The 24,123-nt window shown below is 29.5% G+C and overlaps 1 protein-coding gene across 6 annotated transcripts in view; it reads right to left on the bottom strand.

Annotated features, from left to right (window-relative positions):
* Window positions 1-23,431, bottom strand: part of Samuel (SAM-motif ubiquitously expressed punctatedly localized protein) — a 114,445-nt gene extending 91,014 nt beyond the window's left edge. Inside the window, exons 1-2 of one of the 6 annotated variants that reach the window (XM_065501422.1) lie at window positions 23,271-23,431; window positions 18,981-19,543 (exon numbers count right to left, since the gene is read on the bottom strand). In XM_065501422.1, coding sequence (XP_065357494.1) covers window positions 18,981-19,035 — 55 coding nt within the window. In that variant the 5' untranslated portion in view covers window positions 19,036-19,543; window positions 23,271-23,431. The other 5 variants (XM_065501418.1, XM_065501419.1, XM_065501421.1 and 2 more) reach the window with 5 other exon arrangements.
* Window positions 23,432-24,123: the final 692 nt, after the last annotated feature.

Genomic DNA, 24,123 nt, shown 5'->3' with positions numbered 1-24,123 from the left:
AAGTAGCAGTTAAGTAGCAGTTGAAGTAGCAGCTAAGTAGCAGTTGAGGTAGCAATAAAATAAGTCAAAAATAAAAATTTTCAGCCAAAAAATTATATTATGTGTTGTTGTTGTGAATGTATATTTGTGTATGTTGGTCGTGTTGTAAACAAAAGTTCTGCTTTTTTGTTATACACACAGAAAACACGATCTTTCTGTTAGCAACACGAACATCTGAGACGAATAAAATCGAATAATTCTTTCAAACTCTCTCAAAACAAAAACAACACACAGTGTTTAATTCTGTCAATTTTGGTGTTATGACTGAAGATTTTCTTTTTTGACTACTTTTATTGCTACCTTAACTGCTGCATCAACTGCTACTTTACTGCTACCTTAAAAATTAAAACTCGATATAGAGCAGTAGCAATGATTTGTATTTTTATGCTACTACTCCATTTACAATTCATGTTTTATTACTACTGCTCTGTTAAGAGTTTTATATTTTGAAGGTAGCAGTAGTTTCAAAAAAGCAAGAAAACGAAAAAAGACAAATGCTACTGCTACCGCTACCGCTACCGCTACATACACTTTTTTGAAGCAGTAGTTGTAGCAACAGTTAAAAATTTGTTGGTTATCGTAGCTTTTTAAACACTGGTTAAAAGATAGCCAAAATCTGATTTTTGGCAGACATCAGGTCAAAAATTTTACATCTCGGCAGCACAAGGTTGTGCGTCCTTTAAATATGAATACGTAAAATTTATCAAAAATATTAATTTGGCAGGCAATCCGCAGCTGCGGTTTGAAGAGTCAAGCTTTTCAGACATGGTTTTAAAGAATTTTCCGAATTATATATAAAAAGAGAGTTTGGAAAAGCGATTGCTGTCATTTATAAGACATCACAAGTTTTAGCCAAGTTGTCATTACTCAATGACAAGTTGTCTTTACTCAAATGCAACTATTAAGTGGTATATGAGAATAATATTGATGTTATACCAAAACACATCAATTAAACAAATTGCCCAAATCTTCGTCCAATCGAGATATATTGGGCCGTTGTTAAACGTAAATGGAAAAAGAGTGCAGGTACAGTAAATAACCAGATTTTGATGAGAACAAAGTGGAATAAATATGCTGGAATAACGGTAGAAGTGTGAAGAAAAGTTGTGCAGCTATTAATGGGAGGCATAAGAAGAAAATCCAGAAAATTTATTCGCAATAAAGACAAATAAACCTACAGTTATATTTTTTTAAAAGCTTAGTAAATTACCTTTAATTTCATGTATAAAATGTTAACATACGTTGTTTCATTTAAAAGTTATGCTGGCTTTAATCCGTACGGATTTTAAGTGGCCACTTCTTTAATGATGCAGTTTTATTTCAAATGCATTTTTATTAATATAACAAAAAAATATCGCTAAATTTATAATTAATTTAAACTGTTATTCACAAAAAATTAAAAAAATATGTTGACAAAAAAAGTCTACATACGATCTGTACACTAAATAAACATTTTTCAGCGAATACAAATTTTCATTAAATTCAATATTTCGTTGGGCCACCACGGGCATATACAGCGTCTGTAAAAGTATACATTTTCCTTCCATTTTAACACTTTTAATCAAAAAATACAAAAACTATTTCATTAACACAAACAAACTTCAAAAACATTAACAATAAAAGCATGTCGTGGTATTTTTTATGCGTTCTACTGTATTTTGTATGAACTTATTTCAACATACATTCATAGTTGTATGACATACATATGTATCTGTATATTAATTCTTAAATCAATTTATTTGGACAGATATGAATATTTCTTTTTCTGCTAGCGAAAACTGATCAGGAACTTTCCATTGAATTGAGAAAAAATTTGTAGTTTACAAATATTATTTTTCAATAACTAAGAACTCCATTATCCATAGTAAAATATGTAATTTTCTCAAGGTATTACTGAAAGAAATCCCATACCGGATCATCTCCGACGTGCATTTAAAGGGCGTGCATTTTAATTTTTACAAAATTTATTTTATTACAGGATAACATTAAGTAATAACGGAGCAGAATTATACTTCTAAAGAAATTTAAGTACCAAAAATCGGATGGAAACTTTCAAGTTATTAAAAATTCAACAGACTACTCACTATATGTCACAAGCCAAATGTAAATGATAAACTATTTTACCATATTTTATATGATATTTTGTCTAACTAGGATAACGTTTATCCTTACCACTTGCGGCCAAAAAAAGTAAAATTTTTAAAAATAAAATTTCATTAAATTTTATAAAAAAAATTTTATTAGGAATATATACGAGAATAATAGCGAGAAAGAAAATTACGACAATACCTCTCATAATATTGAAATAGAATATTATTTCTTAATTCGTGGGATTATAAATCGGTCAAGGGACATTTAAAATGTCGCTATATTTTAATGCAAAATTCCAAATTTCCAAAAATGGACTTTTGAACGCGATGATGAAGTGGTTAACATTTCCCGATCTTTCCTATAGAGTATGTTATAATATTCCGAATTAGTTTTTAATAATGAAATCTTGACTGTATTTGTCATGTGGTAGCGTATCAAAAATGTTTGCAGAAGTAGAGTGGATAATTTCTGAAAAAAATTTCACTTCATTTCATTGAATTTAGTATAATATTGAAAATTCCATTTATGATTCCTGATTTGTAGGATTCGCGTATTCCAACAGATTATTTATCTACATTTTACAGATGCTACAAATGGAATAATAAACGTAAAATGATGACGACAGATCGTATAGACGGAGAATATAGAAATGATAAAAATTTTTAATGGCTCAACATACAAATCGGATTAAAAAACTTCATTAGCTGCTAAATGTTGAAGCGTTAACAAGAATATCAATAATCATACGTTTGACAACTTCTGGTTGTTTATGGAGTATTGTATGGATATACATTCATATAGACAAACATGATTGTATTTATTTGTATTCATGGCTGTATGAGTCGGAGCAGGTATGAGAGTGCACGCGTGTGTGAGAACATATTTATTTCAATGACATTCAATTTTAAGATGGGGTATAAAAAACCGAAAATACATAATAAAATAAAATAAATATCTACTGGATATTGTCTGTAAGTACATACACTTCCACGTTTGCAGAGTTGTTCTTTCAAATTATCACTACCACAAATAAGATCGTCGCGTCGTCGTCATCAGCAACATCATCATCACTGGCTTCTAAAACCGAACTACGACTACTACAACCACTGCTGCCTGCAGCCAACTGGTGATATTGAATGGCTTGTGGCCATCCACAGTCCATTCATATATTCATTCAATCAGTCAGTGTAATAGTCAGCCAGCACTCCGTCCGTCCGTCCTTCCTTCCTTCCATCCAGTCATTCATCCACCCGATCGTATTTTGGTCATTTCGTTCATATTCATTTTTTATACTTGTTCTTTTATTTTTACTTTTTTATTATTGCTGTTGCAGCCACTAAACAAGTTTAACAGATTCTTTTCACTCATACACACATCTGTACGGTGATGAAACAGAATCCTAAAGTTTAAGCACACGAATGGTGTATAAATCCACTTTTTATGCGGCACATAAAAACAACTAAATACGAGTAAAATCCTGCACCTTGCAAATGACAAACTTATCATGAGCAAATATATACAAACATACTCGCACATACATAGATCCATCCATACATGCATGCATCCGTACATACACACGGACATGCAATACAGTGGTGCATTGGATTTTCTTTTAATTTTATTTTGTTGGTCGAAATACGATTTGAAAGAGTTCAAGTCTCATTTCAAACCCAACAGATTTTCTTCATCTTTTTTTTCACAATTTCATTTTTAAGTCATGTTGCTGTTATTGTCGGGTGGAGACATGCAGTAAAATGTACATTAAATGACCACAATACTTAAAGTATCTTGTTGAGTTGATCTGTGCTGAGATGAGAGTTTGGCAAGATCATTTGCCAAACTCTTTTTTGTGATTTGGTTTTTTTCTGTCTTTCTTTGTCTTAATATATTTTCAATTTGTTGTTGTGTTTTATTCCTTTTTGAATTTTGTTGTTGTTGTTGTTTTGGGATGATGATCATGATGCTGCTGATTCTGATGCAGTAGTTGCCGGTTGTTATTTGAAGGCAATTTCATCAGTTTTGTAAACGTCTCAATTTATTCATGACAATGTATTTTTATGTGTTTATTAAAACATACATACATACACCTATGCCTGAGTATGTATGAGAGAGTATCTGTGTGTGTTTGTAACTTGATTTACTTCTATATTAATTTTTATGATTTCAAACATTTTCTTCTAAACTAATAATATTTGTATTGGCAAACATTATAATTAAATTTTAATGGGTATGGGATACACAGTTATGGACCAGTGTTGACAGGGGTAGATTGAAAAAAGTTACAACTTTTCTCATTAAAAGTTAAATTTTTTCATAAAATGTTACATTTACGAATTTTTCCCAGATAAATACTATATATAAATAATTTTAAAAACATATAACTAACAATAATGTTGTCCGTATTCAACCGGTTACTATAATCACAGTCCGAATTGCCGCATTCAATATGGTGTAAAACTGATCGTAGTTTGCTTATTTGCAAGAAATATAGTAAATTTTAAAATAGATTTCTATATCGAAATCTTTTTTCGATACGATAGCTAATTCGATCACGAATGCGGTAATTCAGCCCCAGTTGTATTTGTCATCACTTACTCGACATTCTTTATGTAAAGCTAGCATAATATTATTTAAATTAGGAAATTGATTTAATAGATCACTAAGTTCTTCTGATTGAGTTTTTTCTAAATTAAGCTAAATCTCCCAGATACATTTTTTCCTGAACTGTACACAGAAAAAACTATTTCTTAAACAGTTTCAATTCAAATATTTGTCACATATTGAACTGGTTTCAATTATTTCATAATTGTATCAAGTATTCATGTGCTCAAAAACAAAATTTTCTGATATTTTCTATTGAATTTTGTGTTTTGAATTTGATAATTGAATGTACAATTTTCGTTATTGGTTGAACTTTAAATACAAAAATTATTGAATAGATAATTTTCGTAATTGAAAACACATTTTTGTTATTTTTTCAATTACGAAAATTATCTATTCAATAAATTTTTTATTTAAAGTTCAACCAATAACGAAAATTGTCTATTCAATTATCAAAATTGTCAAATTCAAAACTCAAAATTCAATAGAAAATATCAGAAAATTTTGTTTTTGAGCACATGAATACTTGATTCAATTATGAAATAATTGAAACCAGTTCAATATGTGATAAATGTTTGAATTGAAATATACAGCCTAACTATAAAAGCCTTAAAGTTGATTTTAAGTCCATAAAGTTGACTATTATTTTAAATTTCGTACCATAAAACAAATTTCAAATATTTAAAATGTTGTTTTATTATTTCAAAAAAAGCTTTTTGTTTTGAACTTTTATGTAAATTTGTTTTTTTTTTAAATTTTTTAAATTTTGTTTTGTTATTTGCATTCATTGAAAAATATTTTCAATTATTTGAATGTACATATACATATGTATGTTTAAACAAGTTTTAAAGCCTTTTTCAAATAAAAACAAAAGTTCTATTTTAAAATAAAGTCGTCTTTAAGAAAAATTAACTTCAAAATTTCTTTCATAGTTAGGGTGATAGTTTTTTCTGTGTAAAAAGTAATTTTGATTTGAAAATTTAAAAAATCATTAAATTCTAAATAGTTGCTTGCGATTATTATTACAAATTTTTAACTCTGATTCCGAAGTAGCCACTGAATTTCTGTTTTTGTTCAAATCGTTTAGATGTTCTAGAGTGTATCAGCCTAACTACGAAAGCCTTAAAATCGATTTTAAGTCCATAAAGTTGACTATTGTTTTAAATTTCGTACCATAAAACAGATTTCAAATATAATTTAAAATGTTGTTTTTTTATTTAATAAAAAAGCTTTTTGTTTTGAACTATTATGTACATTTTGTTTTTTTAATTTTTTGAAATTTCTTCTTTTTATTTACATTCATTGAAAAATATTTTCAATCATTTGAAGCTTTTTTCAAATAAAAACAAAAGTTCTATTTTAAAATAAAGTCGACCGATATTTAATAAAGTATGCCGATATTTAAACAATCAATTCTCCTTGACATTAGTAAGGGTTTCAAATATTACTTAACATTTTATAGTTTAGAAATTTATATAACCTTTTGGTTATATAAATAGATAATTATTCTCATCATGTCCTCAATTGAATTTTTCAATTTTACAGCACGATTTTAAGGCCTCTAGGTGTATGATATAACATCTACATTAATTACATAACATTTGTTGTATCTGACGAAATCTTCCAAATGCACAACATTGGATGTTAGCCAGCTCTAGAGTACATTACTAAGATTTTTCGCATTTCCAGAGTCTGTCTCAAAATGATATAGACCTAGGTGGTAATTAATTACAAATAAGTCACACTATTGTTTAATAGAAACCAAATACCAAACATTTTTAAATTTGTTCATATTGTGCTTTATTTAGATGCAGGGCTGAAAAGTTAAGAAGACCACGTGCGTGGTAGAGAAGTTACGAAAAATGTAACCAAACGGCGTTACAAGCCACTGCAATCACTCATAAACTGCGAAATAGGAACAATGTCCTCAAGGCACTAGCCGGCAACACTTTCGGTATGGACAAAGAAACCTTGCTAGCAACCTACAAGACGATTGACCGGTCAGTGGTTAACTATGCTGCTCCATTGTGGTCGCCTTCGTTAAGTGCTACTTAGTGGAGAAATATTCAAAGATGTCAAAATGCAGCCTTAAGGATCGTCACAGGCTGCCTCCAAATTACCTCCGAACACCACCTTCACGAGGAAACTAAGGTTCTACCGGTCAAGGAACATAACGTCATGCTGACGCAAGAGTTCCTTCTGGGATGTCACCGGAGGAGTCATCCAAACTTCAACATCACACAGTTGGTGTCTCCCCCGAGGCATGTCAAACAGGACCTTAGAAAATACGAGGAGAGCATACAGAGGTACTATGTGCAGGATCCATTGGATCGCAGCTCGTATATGACCGCTTTGAACGACATTCATAGAGACGCCATCAATTCCACGGTAGCAGTATACCATATGAATGTCGTACTTGGAGGTCGCCCACCACCGATAGCAGACGCCGAGAAGATTCTGGCGCGGAAAACAAGAGTCGTTCTGGCCCAACTAAGATCAGGATGGAGCAACAGACTTAATGCCTTCTGGTCCCACATAGACCGTTCCGTCCACAACTTATGCCCAGCATGTGGTCAGGGTCCCCATGGTACCCTGCACATTTTCAACTGTCCAGCCAGCCCTACTTGACTACGACCAGTAGATTTATGGACCCATCCAGCAGAAGTAGCACAATTTTTTGGACTTGATATTGCAGAACCCCCAGATTAAATATTGTATAATTTTTCACGCTGCTACAACAACAACAACTGTTGTGGACATACAATTAAATTACACACCTCCTGTTACCTTCACTTTACAAAAAAAACTTAATTTTTATAAAAAAATTAAATTAAATTATTTTTATTTAGCAACATTTATAAAAAAATATGTACTGTATTTCTGAGTTATTAGCTTATTTTTTTCTCCAAAATTCCACATAAACCTAATTTTTATTATTTTTAATATTATGGAAGGGCTTAATTCCAACGAACATTGAGCATTTTTACTACGTCTGTGGTGTGTCCAATATGAAATGCATTGTATAAGGAGAATTATCATGATTTAAATTTTTGGCAATAATTTTATACAGTTGCTCAGTTTTAAAAAACAAATCAGATTATTATTATTGAATCCATACGAAAAATATGTATACTGAAGATTTTACTGAAATCGGGAAACGTTAACAATTTCAATGCCTGAGTCAAAGGCCATGTTTTTTAAATCGGTTCACATTTGAGAAATTTTTCTTATATTTTTTTTTATTATACCCTTCAGCTTCGTGAGAAGGGTATATATAAGTTTGTCATTCCGTTTGTAATTTCTACATTTTTCATTTCCGACCCTATAAAGTATATATATTCTGGATCCTTATAGATAGCGGAGTCGATTAAGCCATGTCCGTCTGTCTGTCTGTCTGTCTGTCTGTCTGTCCGTCTGTCTGTCTGTCTGTCTGTTGAAATCAGTTTTCTGAAGACCCCAGATATCTTCGGGATCCAAATCTTCAATAATTCTGTCAGACATGCTTTCGAGAATTTTGCTATTTAAAATCAGCAAAATCGGTCCACAAATGGCTGAGATATGAGGAAAAAACCAAGACAACCTCTATTTTTGACCTATTTTTTACCTATATCTGGATTACTAAGACATTAATAGACAATATGGATATCTAATGATAGATATTTCAAAGACATTTGCAACGACGTATATAAGACCATAGTAAGTTGGACCTACAATGGGTCAAAATCGGGAAAAAAATTTTGAACCTGAATTTTTTAAAAAAAAAAAAAATTTTAAAAACAAAAAAAAAATTTAAAAAATTTAAAAACAAAAAAATTTTTTAAAATTTAAAAAAAAAATTTTTTTTAAAATTTAAAAAAAAAAAATTTAAAATAACAATCGAAAAAATTTTTTTTCCAAAAAATTCAAAAAACAACTGGAAAAAAAATTTAATTTTGTTTACCTAAAAATATTTAAAATTTTCAAGTATAATTTGGTGAAGGGTATATAAGATTCGGCACAGCCGAATATAGCACTCTTACTTGTTTTTATTGAAATTGAAGTAATTTACAAAATATAAAAATATCTATGTATGTACCTATATTTGTTAAAGTATTCCAAAATTAGGTACATATATAAACGATTTAGCATAACTAACTATATGTTTATTTATTTCCTGAAGTTGTAAGACCCAACCTTCAATTAATGTTATGCATATAACTACATTTTTAATTTATTTATATTTACGCATTTTAAATTGCAAGTTATTATTGATTGATAAAGTAAAAATTAAAAAAGATACTTAATCACGTTTTAAACATTAAAATTCTATAATGAAATACACATTAAATTATTTTTTTATTTTTATACAATAACATACATCAACAATGGCCTCTCTTTATTTGCAAAATCGAATGAACGACTAATTTTATCAATAACTGTGTAGAATTTAAATGAGAAACCGAATTATGGCATCTTGCATTATTTCTCACTTCACTCACTAAAACGATTGAGTAAAATATTTGCTGTCAAGAATATTATTATTTTGCGAATGACATAAGAATGTTAGAAGTTGATCAGAGTATAAAGTGGTCCAACTTAATTATGAATTTAGAATAATTGTGTGTTCAGTAGAGCAAGAATGTTAATTAACTGAAACGAACTAAATATCAATTTAAGGTGAAAAGTGACTTTATAATAAATTTGTCACACCTTATGTATTCTGATGGTGTGTATTGGATTATTGTGACACTTGATATATGTATATTATAATGTTAATCCCAAATTCATAGCGGTTGAGTTATTAACCATGAACCAGCCAATTATGTGTCCCAGATAGAGTTGTCAAATATTCGACATATTCTAAAAACCGGTTTTCGAATAATTCGAAAAAGCGTAATTTTTAAAACTCGGTTATAGATAGCGAAGTCGATATAGCCATGTCCGTCTGCATGTTGAAATCAACTTTCCGATGCCCCAAATAAATTACATACATGATTCATACATCAATATATCGGGAATTCTTCCGGCTCGGTTGCCCACAAATGTCTGAGATATAAAGAAAAAACCGTAAAAACCTCGATTTTTGCCCTATTTCATAAAAAAAATTTTTTTGGTCATAAATTCTTTTCCCCAAAAAATTTATTTTGAAAATTAAAAAAAAAAAATTTTGAAAAATTAAAAAAAACAAAATTGGAAAAAATAATTTTGAAAAAATTAATTTTGTTTAAATAAAAATATTTACAAAAAAAATGTTTTTAAGTATAATTTGGTGAAGGGTATATAAGATTCGGCACAGCCGAATATAGCTCTCTTACTTGTTGTATTAAAATTATTAAAAGTAATCGCATAATAAATTTTAAAAAATATTCGATTTTGTCGAATAATTCGAGACAAAAAAACCGGTTTGTCGAATAACTCGAAAACCGTCCTTTTGCAAAAACCGGTTTTTCCAATAATTCGAAAACCGGTTTGACAACTCTAGTCCCAGATCACAAGACTCAATGCCGCTCAAAATTTTGGCGTACTTGTGATTTAAAATTTACTGAAAATGTATAAAATGTAATTACTTTTTAATATTTACGATTTTTCATAAAAGAGAAATAAAGAAAAAAATTAGTCAAAACTAACCACTTGATATAATTGGGTAAATCCAACAAATAATAATTTTTTCGTATTTTAATGAAAAATTCCAAAAATTTTGAACTTCGACCTTGATGGTGACAGAGTTAACACCAATTTTAGTAAAATGAATAAGTATTTTTCATGGATTAAGTAATAATATTCTGAATTTGTTTTATTAAAACTGAGCAACTGTATAAATCAATGGTATATTGATAATGGTATAAGATTAAATCTAAAGTAACATTTTTTTAAATAAAAGAGAAAATTGTAATAAGTTTAAAATGTCCGATAAATAATTTACTTTTTTGGACCCAGGTGGAAATGGGTAAGCTTTTATGAATCAAATGGGGTTGAATAATAGTATGTAAAATTTAGCAAAACGAGTAAAATTTGTTCTTCCATTTTGCTTTACATGTCGGGGACATTTTTAGTAATGCGAACATTTTACAATCAAAGTAAAAAACATTCTAAAGTACACAAAGTATACGCAAAGTGGTAAATAATAAAGATAAGTATTGTGGTCACTAACTTTTCCTACAATTAAACAAATTAAACCTTGTTAATAAATGTTGAATGCAACTGATATTTTTAAGTTTGTTAAATATTTCGCATCGCTTTGCTTTGCTATGTGAAGTGTTTGAGGTTTGTTTTAAAAATCTTCAAGGTTCAGTTCAACGCCCACACCTCTCCCTTTTCTTTCTGTTCTACAATATTTTTTGTGTTTGTTTTATTTCTTTTGTGAAACTGTTGAGATTTTTATTTCAACTTCTAAGTGCACGCTTTGAATTTTAATTTTTAGCATTTTATTTTTGGAGTCAATCACAGAATCATTATAAATAATTGAAAACGAAATATAAATTATAAAAAAAAGAATTTAACTGGGCAAAACAATAATATTTTTAACACGCGCATTAATTATATTCGAGTGTTTTTATGTACACTGAATTGGCAATTACACTATACGAAATTAATATTTTGTGTATGAAAAACCAAAAAATAAAAAAATAAAATCATTCATTCAACCGACATACAACAACAAAAGCGAACAGTGTGGCGAACAGAACGACTGGGGATGATGAACAATGTGCCCATATTTTTAGGAATTAGAAAATAAAGTCTACGATTGAATTCCTAAATAAGAAAATATATTTTCTTAAATACTCACCAACATGCATATATTGCTGTTTATTTGTGACTATAAGTACGAGGTTGGGTGAATAAGTCCGTGACTTTTCTAATTTCCATCTGTCAGTTGACTCCTAAATTTGAACACGCTGCGTCATTTAGTTTGTGATGACAGCCATTGATATAGGCTTGCCAGATCGAAATTGGTAAAAAGCTTGACATTTATTTTCAATATTTTTAATTGTCAAAAGTTATATATATTTTTGAAAAATAAACAAATGTTTTTGGCGTGGCAAATTACTTTGATGGAAAAATTTCTAAAATTCCTTGTTAGCTTGACAAATGAAATTTTTTCTTGATTCTTGACACGCATTGAAAAAGCTTGACAATCAAGCCCATCTGGCAACCCTACACTGATAGCAGACTACCTCGTGACTTGAGGAGAAATTGGAAAAAAGTGAAATATTTTGTGAATAAAAGCTAAGCTAGATGAATACTATGGGAACTCAGCACCATCAATTTCAATGGTAAAACAGTGGTTTACTGAATTACGTTGTGACCGTACCAGCACGGAAGATGCCGAACGTTCTGGACGCCCATTTGAGGTCTCTACAACCGAAACTATTGAACAAAATAACGATATGCCCGATCGGAGATTGAAAGTGCGAGAGATTGTGGAAGCCATATGCATCTCACACGGCTCAGTGGTTTCAATTTTGAATGATCACTTGAGTATCCGCAAGATGGCTGTCGTGTTTACTCATAATCGGGTGCCCAAATCGGTACTGCACACAGCAGTTTCCATGTCAAAAAACCATGAATTAGGCTACCTATTCCGTCCTATTCTCCAAAGTGACTATTTCTTGTTTCCAAACCTGAAGAAATGACTCGGCGGAAAGAGATTTGACTCCAACGATGAAATCTTCTCACAAAAAATACATATTTCGATGACTTCGTTTTTTGGAAGGAATAAAAAAGCGCAGAACATTGGACAAAATGCATAGAGCTCATATGAGACTATGTTGTAAAATAAAATAATTTTGTATCCTAAAACCTGTGATTCCTTCAATAAGGCACGGATTTTTTTACCCATAAACTTAGTGAAATTCAATTAAAAAAGCTAATATGAATTTTAACAGTCTGTGATGACAATGTTGTTTTGGTTCATCAATGGATAATTTATCAGTTTTAGCGTTTAGGCTCATTTTTGAAGGAATGAATATGTTAACAAGCTAAATTCCAGTATATGAGACGACGCACAGTGGCTCATTTTCGTTTTTCATCGGCCAAAACTCTGTAACTTTTGAACCGATAAAGATATTTTAGAAATTTTTTTTTTGGTGGACAGATAACTTCTTGAATTTTTCTCCAGTTTTAATTTCATTAAAATCGGTTCAGCTGTTGCGCAATTTAAGGTTAAAGTTGAACTTTTAATTTTTGTATAGCATTTAGTATGCAAATGGAAATTTTTTGTTTTTTGAATCAGCTATACTTGTTAAAAAAGCTATCAGCAGATAAAAACAAGTTAGGAAGTATGTTCGGCCATGCTGGACTATATAATACCCTACAATATAATTTATTTTCGTGAATGATTTTCGGAAGATGGCATTATATGGTAGCTATGACTAATAATGGACCGATCGTCATGAAATTAGGTCGTGTAATTTATGTCTATATGAATGTAATTTCTGTTGAATTTTATTTTTATACCAACATTTTTAAGAGAAAGTGGAAGGTGGTCTTATATGGGAGCTATGAGTAATAATGGACCGATCATCATAAAATTAGGTGACATTAATTCAGTTTATATAAAACTTATTTGGAGCAAAATTTGTGTAGATACATATATAAATTAACCATTTAGACCGATAAAGTATAATTTCGGGAGAACATTTGTATGGATGCTAGGTGACTTCGTTCTCGGGCCGAAAAAAATGTATGTGCCAAATTTTATCGCAATATCTTCAAAATTGCGACTTGTACTTTGCGCCAGTCATATGAACAAGTAAAATAAAAATAGAACAAAAATTTGGGTGTAATTTCATTCAAATGAAAAAAGTGTTCAACAAACAGGTCAAAACAGGTCAACAAATATATATAGGCTTAAAGAGCACACTTTGGACTTTCTCCTGGTAGTAAAATTTGTTTAACCCCTTTTGACCCTAAGCACTTTTATTCCACTGAAATTCAAATTTGGATAAAATATAGTACCTGAGAAAAAAATTAATAAAACATCAGGTATAAACGGTACAGTGACAAATCATATTAGCTCTTAAAGACTATTATCCTACCAACATAACAAAAGAAAAATCATCCAATTATCTATAACGTTTGCGAGTAATGATAATTTACTTCTGATCAAATTTACAAAAATTACATTTTTATAAAATGACATAAAATATTTGACTTTAACAGCATGTCACGCACACAATTGAAAATATTTTTATCTAATTTTTTGGCTACCTTAGTTTCAATGTGTTTACTATTGAATGGCAATAGTATTTTTGAAATCGAAGTTAACAAAAAGTTGGACTTTTGGCCGATGAAATTCAGATATGAGCCACCGTGCGACGCCAATCCACACGATGTTCGCCAGATGGCAATGTACCCACAAACAGTTATTGTTTAGTTTGGGATTTTTGGAAGGAGTCGTCATTGGTGCGCATTTTTTGGCAACAGATCAATGAAAACCTTTCTTTTATCAAGGTTAGCTTTTTCCAGGATGGCCATCAATATCGTGCAATTTCTCTGCTAGGTCTATGTCAATAAACCGATCCTCTCTAAGTCAAGATAACCCAGGCCATCGCTCAAATTTAGAAGGATCTATACGATAGAGTCATTGAAAATTGGATCTTTCGAAACCCAGCAACAAAATCATTTTTGTCTTAAAAATTAAAAGTATTTAAACATACATTTATTAAATAAGTAAATTCCACCATTTTAGAGACTGGACGAAATTGCCAATCTAGTTTATTCCAATTTGAAAATAAAAATGTAACGCCTCTAAGTAGCTATTTGTTGCTTCTATGGTTATAATTGGTTTGGCCTCAAATGAACTGGAATGATAAGATTTTCTTAATGTCTGATAAGAATATGAGTACATACTTATACTTATACGTATGTGGAACAAAATGACCTTTAATAAACTGATATATTTGTTTATGTACGTTCTGAGTGCTGAGTGATGAACTTTAGAACTTAAATATAATAAAATATTTAATTTTTGGGTATGAGACAACAGCGTGTTAGGAAAACTAAAGTTTAACAAAAAATATTATAAGGGTCCTCAAGTAAACGCTTGTGAGGCATTTCACAAACTGTGCAATCTCTGCAATTTTACACTCTCGCAAATGAATGTATGGACAAAATTTACACACAAAATTTAAAATAGGCACAAATGGAAAACTTAAGCATTTAAATGAGTACCCATTACAATAATTTCACTACCTATATTTTGTTACAAATCCACCCATTGCTCATTTCTATATTTGTCTCTGATAGATCCATTGGTGTCCTAATACTTGGAATAATCAAGTCAGTTTTGAAAAAATGAACTCTCATAGAAGCGATGATATCATTGTTTTTTTGTTTTTGTAAATTTAATGCTCTTTTATGGTTTTTATTGGAGAATCATAAAGATACACGATTTTACTAATGATACACAGAGAAAACAGATTCGTGATAGCAACCGAATTCGTTGCCAATCGAATGATTCGATTGCACACATAGAATTTTTCGGTTCTGTCAACAGAAAGACAGTTGTTAAAGAAGAATTTCGGTTAAAGCAACCAAAATTTTGTTACCACTTCTAAATTTTTGTAGTCACAACTGTAAAATTCGGTCACTAAGGTAGAATCATTCGATTGGCAACAAATTCGGTTGCTATCACGAATCTGTTTTCTCTGTGTAAAAAATAGACTAAAATCTCAGATTAATATTTATGCACATATGCAAATGCGAACATATTAATATACAATATACACACATCTTTATCTATATTATACTTTATGTATTAAAGACTGATCTAAAACATTCAAACAACATTGATGAGGTGCTAAACTGTTATTCACGATGTAAAATTCAAATTGAAATGACAGTTGAATATTCGAATTGGATCAGTGTGTTTTAGATTTCCTTTTAAGCCGCGCACAGTGTCAGATTTGCATAATTTTTAAAATTTATATAAATCTATGTTAAATTTTTAGTTTTTGTTATTGTTATTGTCACAGCAGTGGTTGCTGATTTGACGGCCCTTGTATGAGTGAACTCCGATCATTCCGAATATTCTTTTTTTTTTGTAATTACTCAAAATTTGTACACTAAACGTATATATTCCTAATATTTTGATACAATAAAAAAAACTGGAATATTTTACATTATAATTTTATGACTTTCGGTGAAATCCAATTCTGAAGGACAGATCATCCTGTCGTTCAAAATAGAAAAATGTATTTACAACAAAAAAACTATGTGAAAACAAAAACAACACTCGCAAGTGTGATTATCCTGTGGAATTTGTTTGCGATTTTTTAGTGATTATATTTTATTTAGTACTTCGATTTTCGTCGTTAATATGAAAATATTTGTATTGAAAAATCTATTTTTTCAGCAAAAATATTGAATCTAGGAACCAATTAAATGAAAATTAATGCAAATGTATGGAAAATCGTGCTCCGTTTTGCGTCGTTTCTGTTTTACGTCGCATTTCTCCAGGCCCAATTAGCGACGCGTCGAAACTTCCAGAGCCTATTTGGAGTATTTAATTGCCAGTTTGGAGCATAAGAGTAATGGTCGCAAGAACGTGAATTATGTCAACATTTATCACTATATACCATTCATAAATCGGGAAATTAAGAAATACGATTATTTACTTTAAGTGAAAGGCCCAGAGAGACAGAGCATGCTCTCTGTTAAGATATCAATTTTTAATATTTAAGACATTTATTTAAGTAACTTTTTTTGTTCGCAAACCGGGGTATTAGTGTACTTTAAATAATATTGAATTCATTCCTTTGAGAATTAATTATTTTTAGAATTTATTCCTTATTGAATCATTCAAATTTTCTTTTATTCAAATCCATTACAAAATAGCTTTAAAAATGTAGTGAATGATTCAATTATTCTTCAATTCAAATCTATTACAAAAAGGCTTAAGTGAATTTTTAAATCAAATCTGCATGAATAAAAAATTTTTTAATTCAATTTGTATTAGATTTGAATATTAAATTCCAGGTAATTCTGAATATAGCGTGAAAGTTTTATTAAATTCGGAAAACGGCAATCCTTAAATCGTGAATGTCAAAGGCCAAATTTTTAAATATTTTTGGGCCGATTTTAAAGAAACTTGAAAAAATTAACATAAAGTCCAGCATTTGCAATAACGGCTCATAAATGGAAATTAACACTTAATAGCATTTGGGGTCCAAATTACCCTAAACTTTTAAAATCACGAAAAACACAGTCAAATTGAGGGTTATTTTGGCGCCAAGTGCATCCCTTAAGGGATACTTTACATTTTTGCACTGCACATTTTTGTCGCAAGTTTCATTAAAATTTATAATATTTCGCTTTTTTTTACCTTTGACCTTCACGATTTAAGGGTTAAAGTCGTTCGATTTTAGTAAAACTTTCAGAGCATATTTAGAATTATCTATCTTATAAGATTCTGTATAGGTTTTACTTAAAATTCATAACAGTAAGGAAATTGGTATCATTCGCCAAAAATGCCCAAAAAATAGTTTTTCCCGAAAATCGCAAAATTTAAATCGCAGGTACGGAAAAACTATAGGATGTATTAACATAATTTTTTCACATTTTTATTCCCTCTTATAATATCAATAAATCCCAATGTGATGATCAAAAAATTCTGAAATTTGTTTAACATAATTTTTAAAAATTTCAAAATGGAGATTTTAAACTGCCGTTAAAAAAAATTATTTTGTTGGTCATAAATGCGAATAGGTTAGCGGTATCATACGAAGACAAAAACTCATATACAAGTAAATACGGATATATTTTAAGTAAAAATTACCTTTTATTTTAATATTTCTCTAAATATGTTAATATTTTTTACTAAATTTCTTGTTCAACTCGCCTGAGACACGTTAATGTTCTGGGGAATCTTGCATACACATTTTCAAAAGATCAGCAAGATAGTTTTCAGGGTTAAAATTGTTTTTCAAGGTTATGTTAAAGGGTTAACATTTTAGTAAAACTTTGAGACTATATTACGAAGACAAAAACTCATATACAAGTTGATATGAATGTATTTTATGTAAAAATGAGCTTTTATTTTAATATTTCTCAAAATATGTTAATTTTGTTCCCACATTTCTTGTTCTAGTGGCTTGAGACAAGTTAATGGCCTGGGGATTTTTTAATAACTTTAACATATTTTAACCAATTTTTGTCTTTTATATCTCATTACAACCAAAATTACGTACACATTTCGATTCTTTTGCATTCTATTGCAAAATTGATTATTTAGCAGCAAAATTTTTATAAAAACTGACAAATTTGCATTTTTTACGAATTTTAGCAGTAATACAGTTTGTGGGTCATTTTGAGCCAAAGGAGATATAGAGTTAATCTCCAAAAGATATAATTGTGTATAAACTACGGTTCCTTTATTAGCAAAATCATAACTTAATATATAATTAATACTAATATTTTTGTTTCCCTTGTAAACGCATTTCAAACTTTAAAGCCAATGCTGATTTGAATAAAATTAATTTGTAGTTATATTGGGTTTCACATAACGTTTAAAAACAATAAAATATGCACTTGCTTCGAACTTTTAATGTGATGAAAATTTGATTCGCTAAGAAGTAATTAAATTTTTAGCTGGATATACATATACAGTGAGTGTCACTCAAAATCGTACAACATATTTTTTTTAAAATATTTTGATATTATACAGGCAATAATTGGTGATTATATAAAAAATTAAAAGTCATTTTATTAATTGGAACAAAAAATATGTATTTCAACAAAAAAATATTGATGAAAATTAAAGAACATCACAAAATTCATATTTCACTTAAATTCGTACAATTATATTAAATTATAATTAAAACTTTAAAAATTAAAAAAAAAATGCTAATATTAAATAATCCTAATACTTTGTAGGGTATCATTTGCTATATTTTAGTGCCTTTACGATTTTAAATGAAGCGTTGATATTCTGGGCACTGACAGTCTTACACAATTTTTTTATTTGTGGATAAGGGCAATTAAAATTATACCCAATTTTCTAATAGGTAATAGCACACACAATATAAAAATAGCATTTTAAAATATTTCCAAAAAATCAACTTTCTAAAACTAATGAATAAAATTTGACTACGATGGTGTACGATTTTAAGTGGCATTCACTGTACTTAGGTATAATAATAAATATTTATTGGATTGACCGAAATCTCATTAATGTCTAGATTTAGTTGTAACAGAATATTTTTGCATTCCACAAATAATCTAACAGAGTAGTTCTAATAAATATTTATGTATGGATTTGAGCAACTTACCGGAATAGCACCATGATGGCCATATAACTGAAGTCTCAGTATCAATTTCCTTCATTATAGCCCATTATAGAATGGATTTGAATATCTTTCTTGTTGTTTTATTTTCACTAATAAACTATGATTTATTTTCTTTATGTGCAATAATAATTTGTTTGTTTTTGTTTAAACAAATTTTTGTTTTATTTTTATTTTAAACTTTTTGTTGTTGCTTTTATGAATTGAATGTCAATGTACTTATTTGTTTTTATTTTATATTGTTTTTGTTGTTGTTGCTTTTGTTATTATTAATTTTATTGTTGTTCTTGTAACATTTAAAATGTAAATTTATTTATTTATTTCATTTCGCTTTTTTCCCCTTTTTTTTGTTTTGTTATATTTCAGTTGGGATTTATTTGAATTAATTTCCGTTTTGCTGGTTTGAAATCAGGTTTTCTTCAAACATTTATTTATTAAGTTTTGACAGAATTGTCTTTTTGATTGTTTGTAAAGCGTTATTTTGACATTTATCTTAATTTTGGTTTTCAGTGTGACTAATTTAGCGTTTTTTTACACTGAAGCTGTACCTTTAAAATGAAAAGATAAAAAACAAGTTTCGTTTAATATTTATTTGTATTTTTTTGTTTTTTTTTTGTTAATGGTTTTGTTTTTGCAAACATTCAATTTAATATTTTATTTTATTCGAATTGTATGCAAATGTGTGTGTGTATTAGTGGGGTTGCATTTGTGAATGTTGGTGTATTTTTGTTTTAAGTTGTTGTTGTTTATTAAAATTAAGATCATTTGACATTTGCACACGCTCTATAAACAATATTGATGATTCTTATATCTAGATTTTTTTCCCATAAACATTTACTTTTTTATTATTGTTATTAGACATAGAAATAAATGTGTGGTGCATTTATTTAACTTTTAGAATTTTCGACAACGTAGACACGTAAACATTTATTTATATTTCGTCTCTTTTGCAAATTGATATTTTGAATATTTTGACACTAGACACTTTACTTGTTTATTACTATTTGGATTTAATTTACTTTTTTTCGAATTTCGTGGAGTGCGTGTCGTATTAGTGTGATACTTGGTATAAAACTGCAAAACTTGAGTCGAGCCGGATAATGTTAACCCCAAGCCGCATAAATTTTATATGTACATAGATTCAGTAATAATATTCTGAATTTGTTTTATTAAAACTAAGCAACAGTATAAAATAATGCCATTTTGAGCACATTTTTGTGAAACATTGCTTTATTTCCGAAATTCTTAGATTTTAAACACAGGTGCGGCAAAACTATGAGAGATATTGACCTAATTCGAATTGATTTTAATTGAAGAAAATTTGAATCAGAACACTTTGATAATACAATAAGGAATTTATTGATAAAGAATGAATTATGAAAGGAATGAATTCAATAGTTTGAAGTAAAAAGGAATTAAAACAGCGAATTAATTCAATAATTTAATTTGATTTTGAAAATTGAATTAAGAATTAATTCTTTCGAGCCTTTGATTACTACACCATTTCCAATTGTATTTCAGAAATTTCTAATTGTACTTCAGAAATTTCCAATTGTATTTCAGAAAATTTCCATTTGTATTTCAGAATTTTTAATTTATACTTAAAAGGTTTCTAATTGTATTTCAGAAATTTCCATTTGTATTTCAGAAAATTCTAAATACATGCAAATTTCTGAAATACAAATAGAAAATTCTGTAATACAATTGGAAAATTCTGAAATACAATTAGAAATGGAAATTTCTGAAATACAATTGGAAATGGTGTAATTCGTTATATTTAACCCTCTGTCTATATTTGATAAATTATTGTCTTCATATACTTCTAAAGTCAACATTTAGTAGAGTAATTGAGTGGTTAAGACAAAATTGTTAGTGCTTTAGCTGAGACAACTTTGTTTTGACAGAAAACATCATTAACCTTCGCATTACCAAAGGGTTTTTTATGTACATGGTTTGCCAATACCCATGTACTGCGCTTCTATAAATATATGTGACGAACGAAATTTTAAAAAATCGAAAAAACCTTATAAAAAGTTTAAAATGTTTCTATTAAATTCTATAGAACTCTAAAATTTGTTCAGTGAGTATAAATTTCATTTAAATCGAAACAAAATTAAAAAAAATATTAAACCAATAAAAACGAAGTGGTCACCCGGGTGGGTATTGGTAAAGCGAAGGTTAAATATTTTGATAAATATCTCCAAACTTTAGAACTGATGAGGCACGGGTTGACATTATCCGATTTGAATCAAATTTTCATTAACACAAATTATCCCAACACACAACCATGAATAACAGAACCAAAAATATAATACCTATTTACAAAATAATACCAATAAGGGTTTCCTCCCATCACACAGAAAGTCATAATGATACTTTGCGTTTGAAACAAATAAAATTTTGTTATTACAATAAATTCGATTGGCACAACAAAACTGATTTCTCTGTGTAGCCTTAAAAATAAACATCTATACTGGAAATTTGAAAATAATTATCTACCAACATTATATGGTTTTTCAGTGAGATCAACCATGGTTTAGAATAAATATCATATTTAATCACAATTTTTTTAGTTTCTCAATTGTCACCAATGTGTGTCGTTAAAACGTTGAGAATGTGCCTGGGAATCCAATAATTTAGTTAAACATTGCAGTCAGTCGTCGTCAATGTTAGTGTCGGTGTCGGTGATTAATGCAACAGATGATTAATATTTTACAGATTAAATATAATAATTTTCTTTGTATAATTAAATTTTTATTAACGGTCACCTCAGAACTTTAAACGTTGCATTTTACTTGTGAACTTTGCAAAAAAATAAAATAAAAAAAATGAATTCTTAATTTGGCGAGGGAAAAAATCATTGTTTTGACGTGTGTGTGTATATGTCATCATATTTATATACAACAGGCCAAACAGATCCCAACACACACCTCTAAGCATTGAAATAAATCAGTATCTGTGTGTTTAATTTCGCATCTGTGTGGATACATAGTATGAGTGTGTGTGTGTGTGTATGCACGTATGTCGTATGTATTTATTTAGTATTTATCGTCGCAATGTATCGAGGTGTTACGGCTTTTGTATCTTTAACCTTTAAAGCGCATTATTAACTCGTACCGTAAAGTACGGAATTTATAGATATTTTTTTTTATTTTGTTTTATTTCTTTCTTCTGTCGCTACTGCCAGCCGTGTTATTTGTGGTTGACTTTTAAACTGTTTTTTTTTTTGCATTTTTATTTTTTACTTTGCTTTTGTTTCTGTTTTTCAGCATTTTTTATTTACTCTATTTATTTAGATGTTGTTGCTGTTGCTGCTGTCGCTTTTATGGCGAATGGATAATTTTGCATTAATAATTGTGGGTTTTAGTGTTGCTGTCACTTTGACATATGCATGTGTGGTTGTGTGTGTGTGGAGATAGCGTCTGTATGTGTCTATTATTTGAATTTGTTTAGAGAGAAAATAAATTAATAATAAAACAAAAACTACAAAAACATTGAAATTGTAATTGTTTATTGAATTGAATATTTTGTAGTTTGTATCACTTGTTGTCATTCAATTGCCTACAAAATTTCAACTTCAATCATCAATTATCAATCTTCAATAGACGTCGGTCTGAATGTTTAGAGGTTTGTGTGGATGTTTGTTTGTACAAATGTGATCGTTTTTGTTATTTGAAATTCATGTACTTGTTGAATTAACAAACTTTACCTCGAAAAATTCTCAATAACTCTTATTTGTTTCTTTTTATACATGGAAGTTTGAGGTTTTCGTTGTCTGTTTTGCGTAATCTTCAAGTTGTTACAGTCACGTGCTTGTTTTTTATATTATTTGTGTATTTTCCTCATTTCACTATGAATTGATAAGATATGCTTGGATGTATGCATGTAGGTTTTCACATACATATGTGTGTATGTACGACATATGTACGTCTAAAATTTTACTTGAATGTGCATTAATTTTTTGAAAATCACTATAAATCACATACAATTTTCACAATTTTCCGAATTTCGATGTTCGAATTAAAAAGCGAACATGATTTTTAATAAAAAAAAACACAATTTGATCGCATTTGATAAGTTAAATTGATCTATCGGTTGAGAATAATTGAATGAAATACATAAAGATCATTTTTGTGTGTGTGTTTTTTGGATTTAAGTTATTTATTTTTTTATTATTTTCTTTTTGTTGTTTGTTTTTCTGTTTTTTTATTTTTCTTTCGTTTTTGCTGTGTCTGTACACTCCACCGCGATATACACGCTCTCAGTCCCGCATACTTAGGCCAACTAGAGAAGACCATAAACAGCGGACAAAAATAAACCCCAACCTCAACCGAATCAACAATGTGTAAAAACTGTCATAATCATCGTCTGAGACGACAACGATTGTGTATTGTCTGTATGCATGTTTGTACATTGTTGTGTTGGTTGGTTGGTACGCTGCTGATACTTTTACACTCACTCAACAACAATACCAATCCAATCCCATCGCACCGCACCGTACTGTTGCTGTACGTACGTACGTACGTATTTCTACGATAACAAAACACCACAGTGGAGCATTTGTTTAATGGAGATAAAATACAATAAAAGAAAACCTACAAATACATCACATACTACAACAAATACAACACACACGAATACATACAAATCCATTCGTTCCAAATGAGAGAAACTGATATTGAGAGCCGATGGAGTAGAGACAAAAGTATCCCCCATTTCAGGCGAATAAGATTGAACACCATTTACTCAAATTCTCTTTACATTGCAAGCTCTACGTACGACGTGCAACTACCAATTCAAAAAAGTAGTGTAAATTTGGCGTTATTTCCTTTTAGTGATCCACAGTTCGTATTACTATGTCTTTATTTCAGATTAAATCCTTCATTCCCCAACAATATTCGAATATATGTATGTATATATTCTGGTTATGTACAGAGCCACGGGTAATGCCGGAATAAATGACACTGGTAGACTAGGATAGAAGCAATATTGCAGATCATTTACAGAAGTATCTTCTACCAATGTTCATATCTGCTTAAGTGATTATCTGCAGTACTTTTCATTACTCAGCTGTAAACATTCTAGTATAATCCATTACGCTATGGCCGAACATTGACAGAGAAGGTGC

This window comes from Calliphora vicina, chromosome 2 (assembly GCF_958450345.1).
Source record: "Calliphora vicina chromosome 2, idCalVici1.1, whole genome shotgun sequence".
Lineage (NCBI taxonomy): Eukaryota > Metazoa > Arthropoda > Insecta > Diptera > Calliphoridae > Calliphora > Calliphora vicina.
This window is presented reverse-complemented; position numbering and strand designations above follow the sequence as displayed.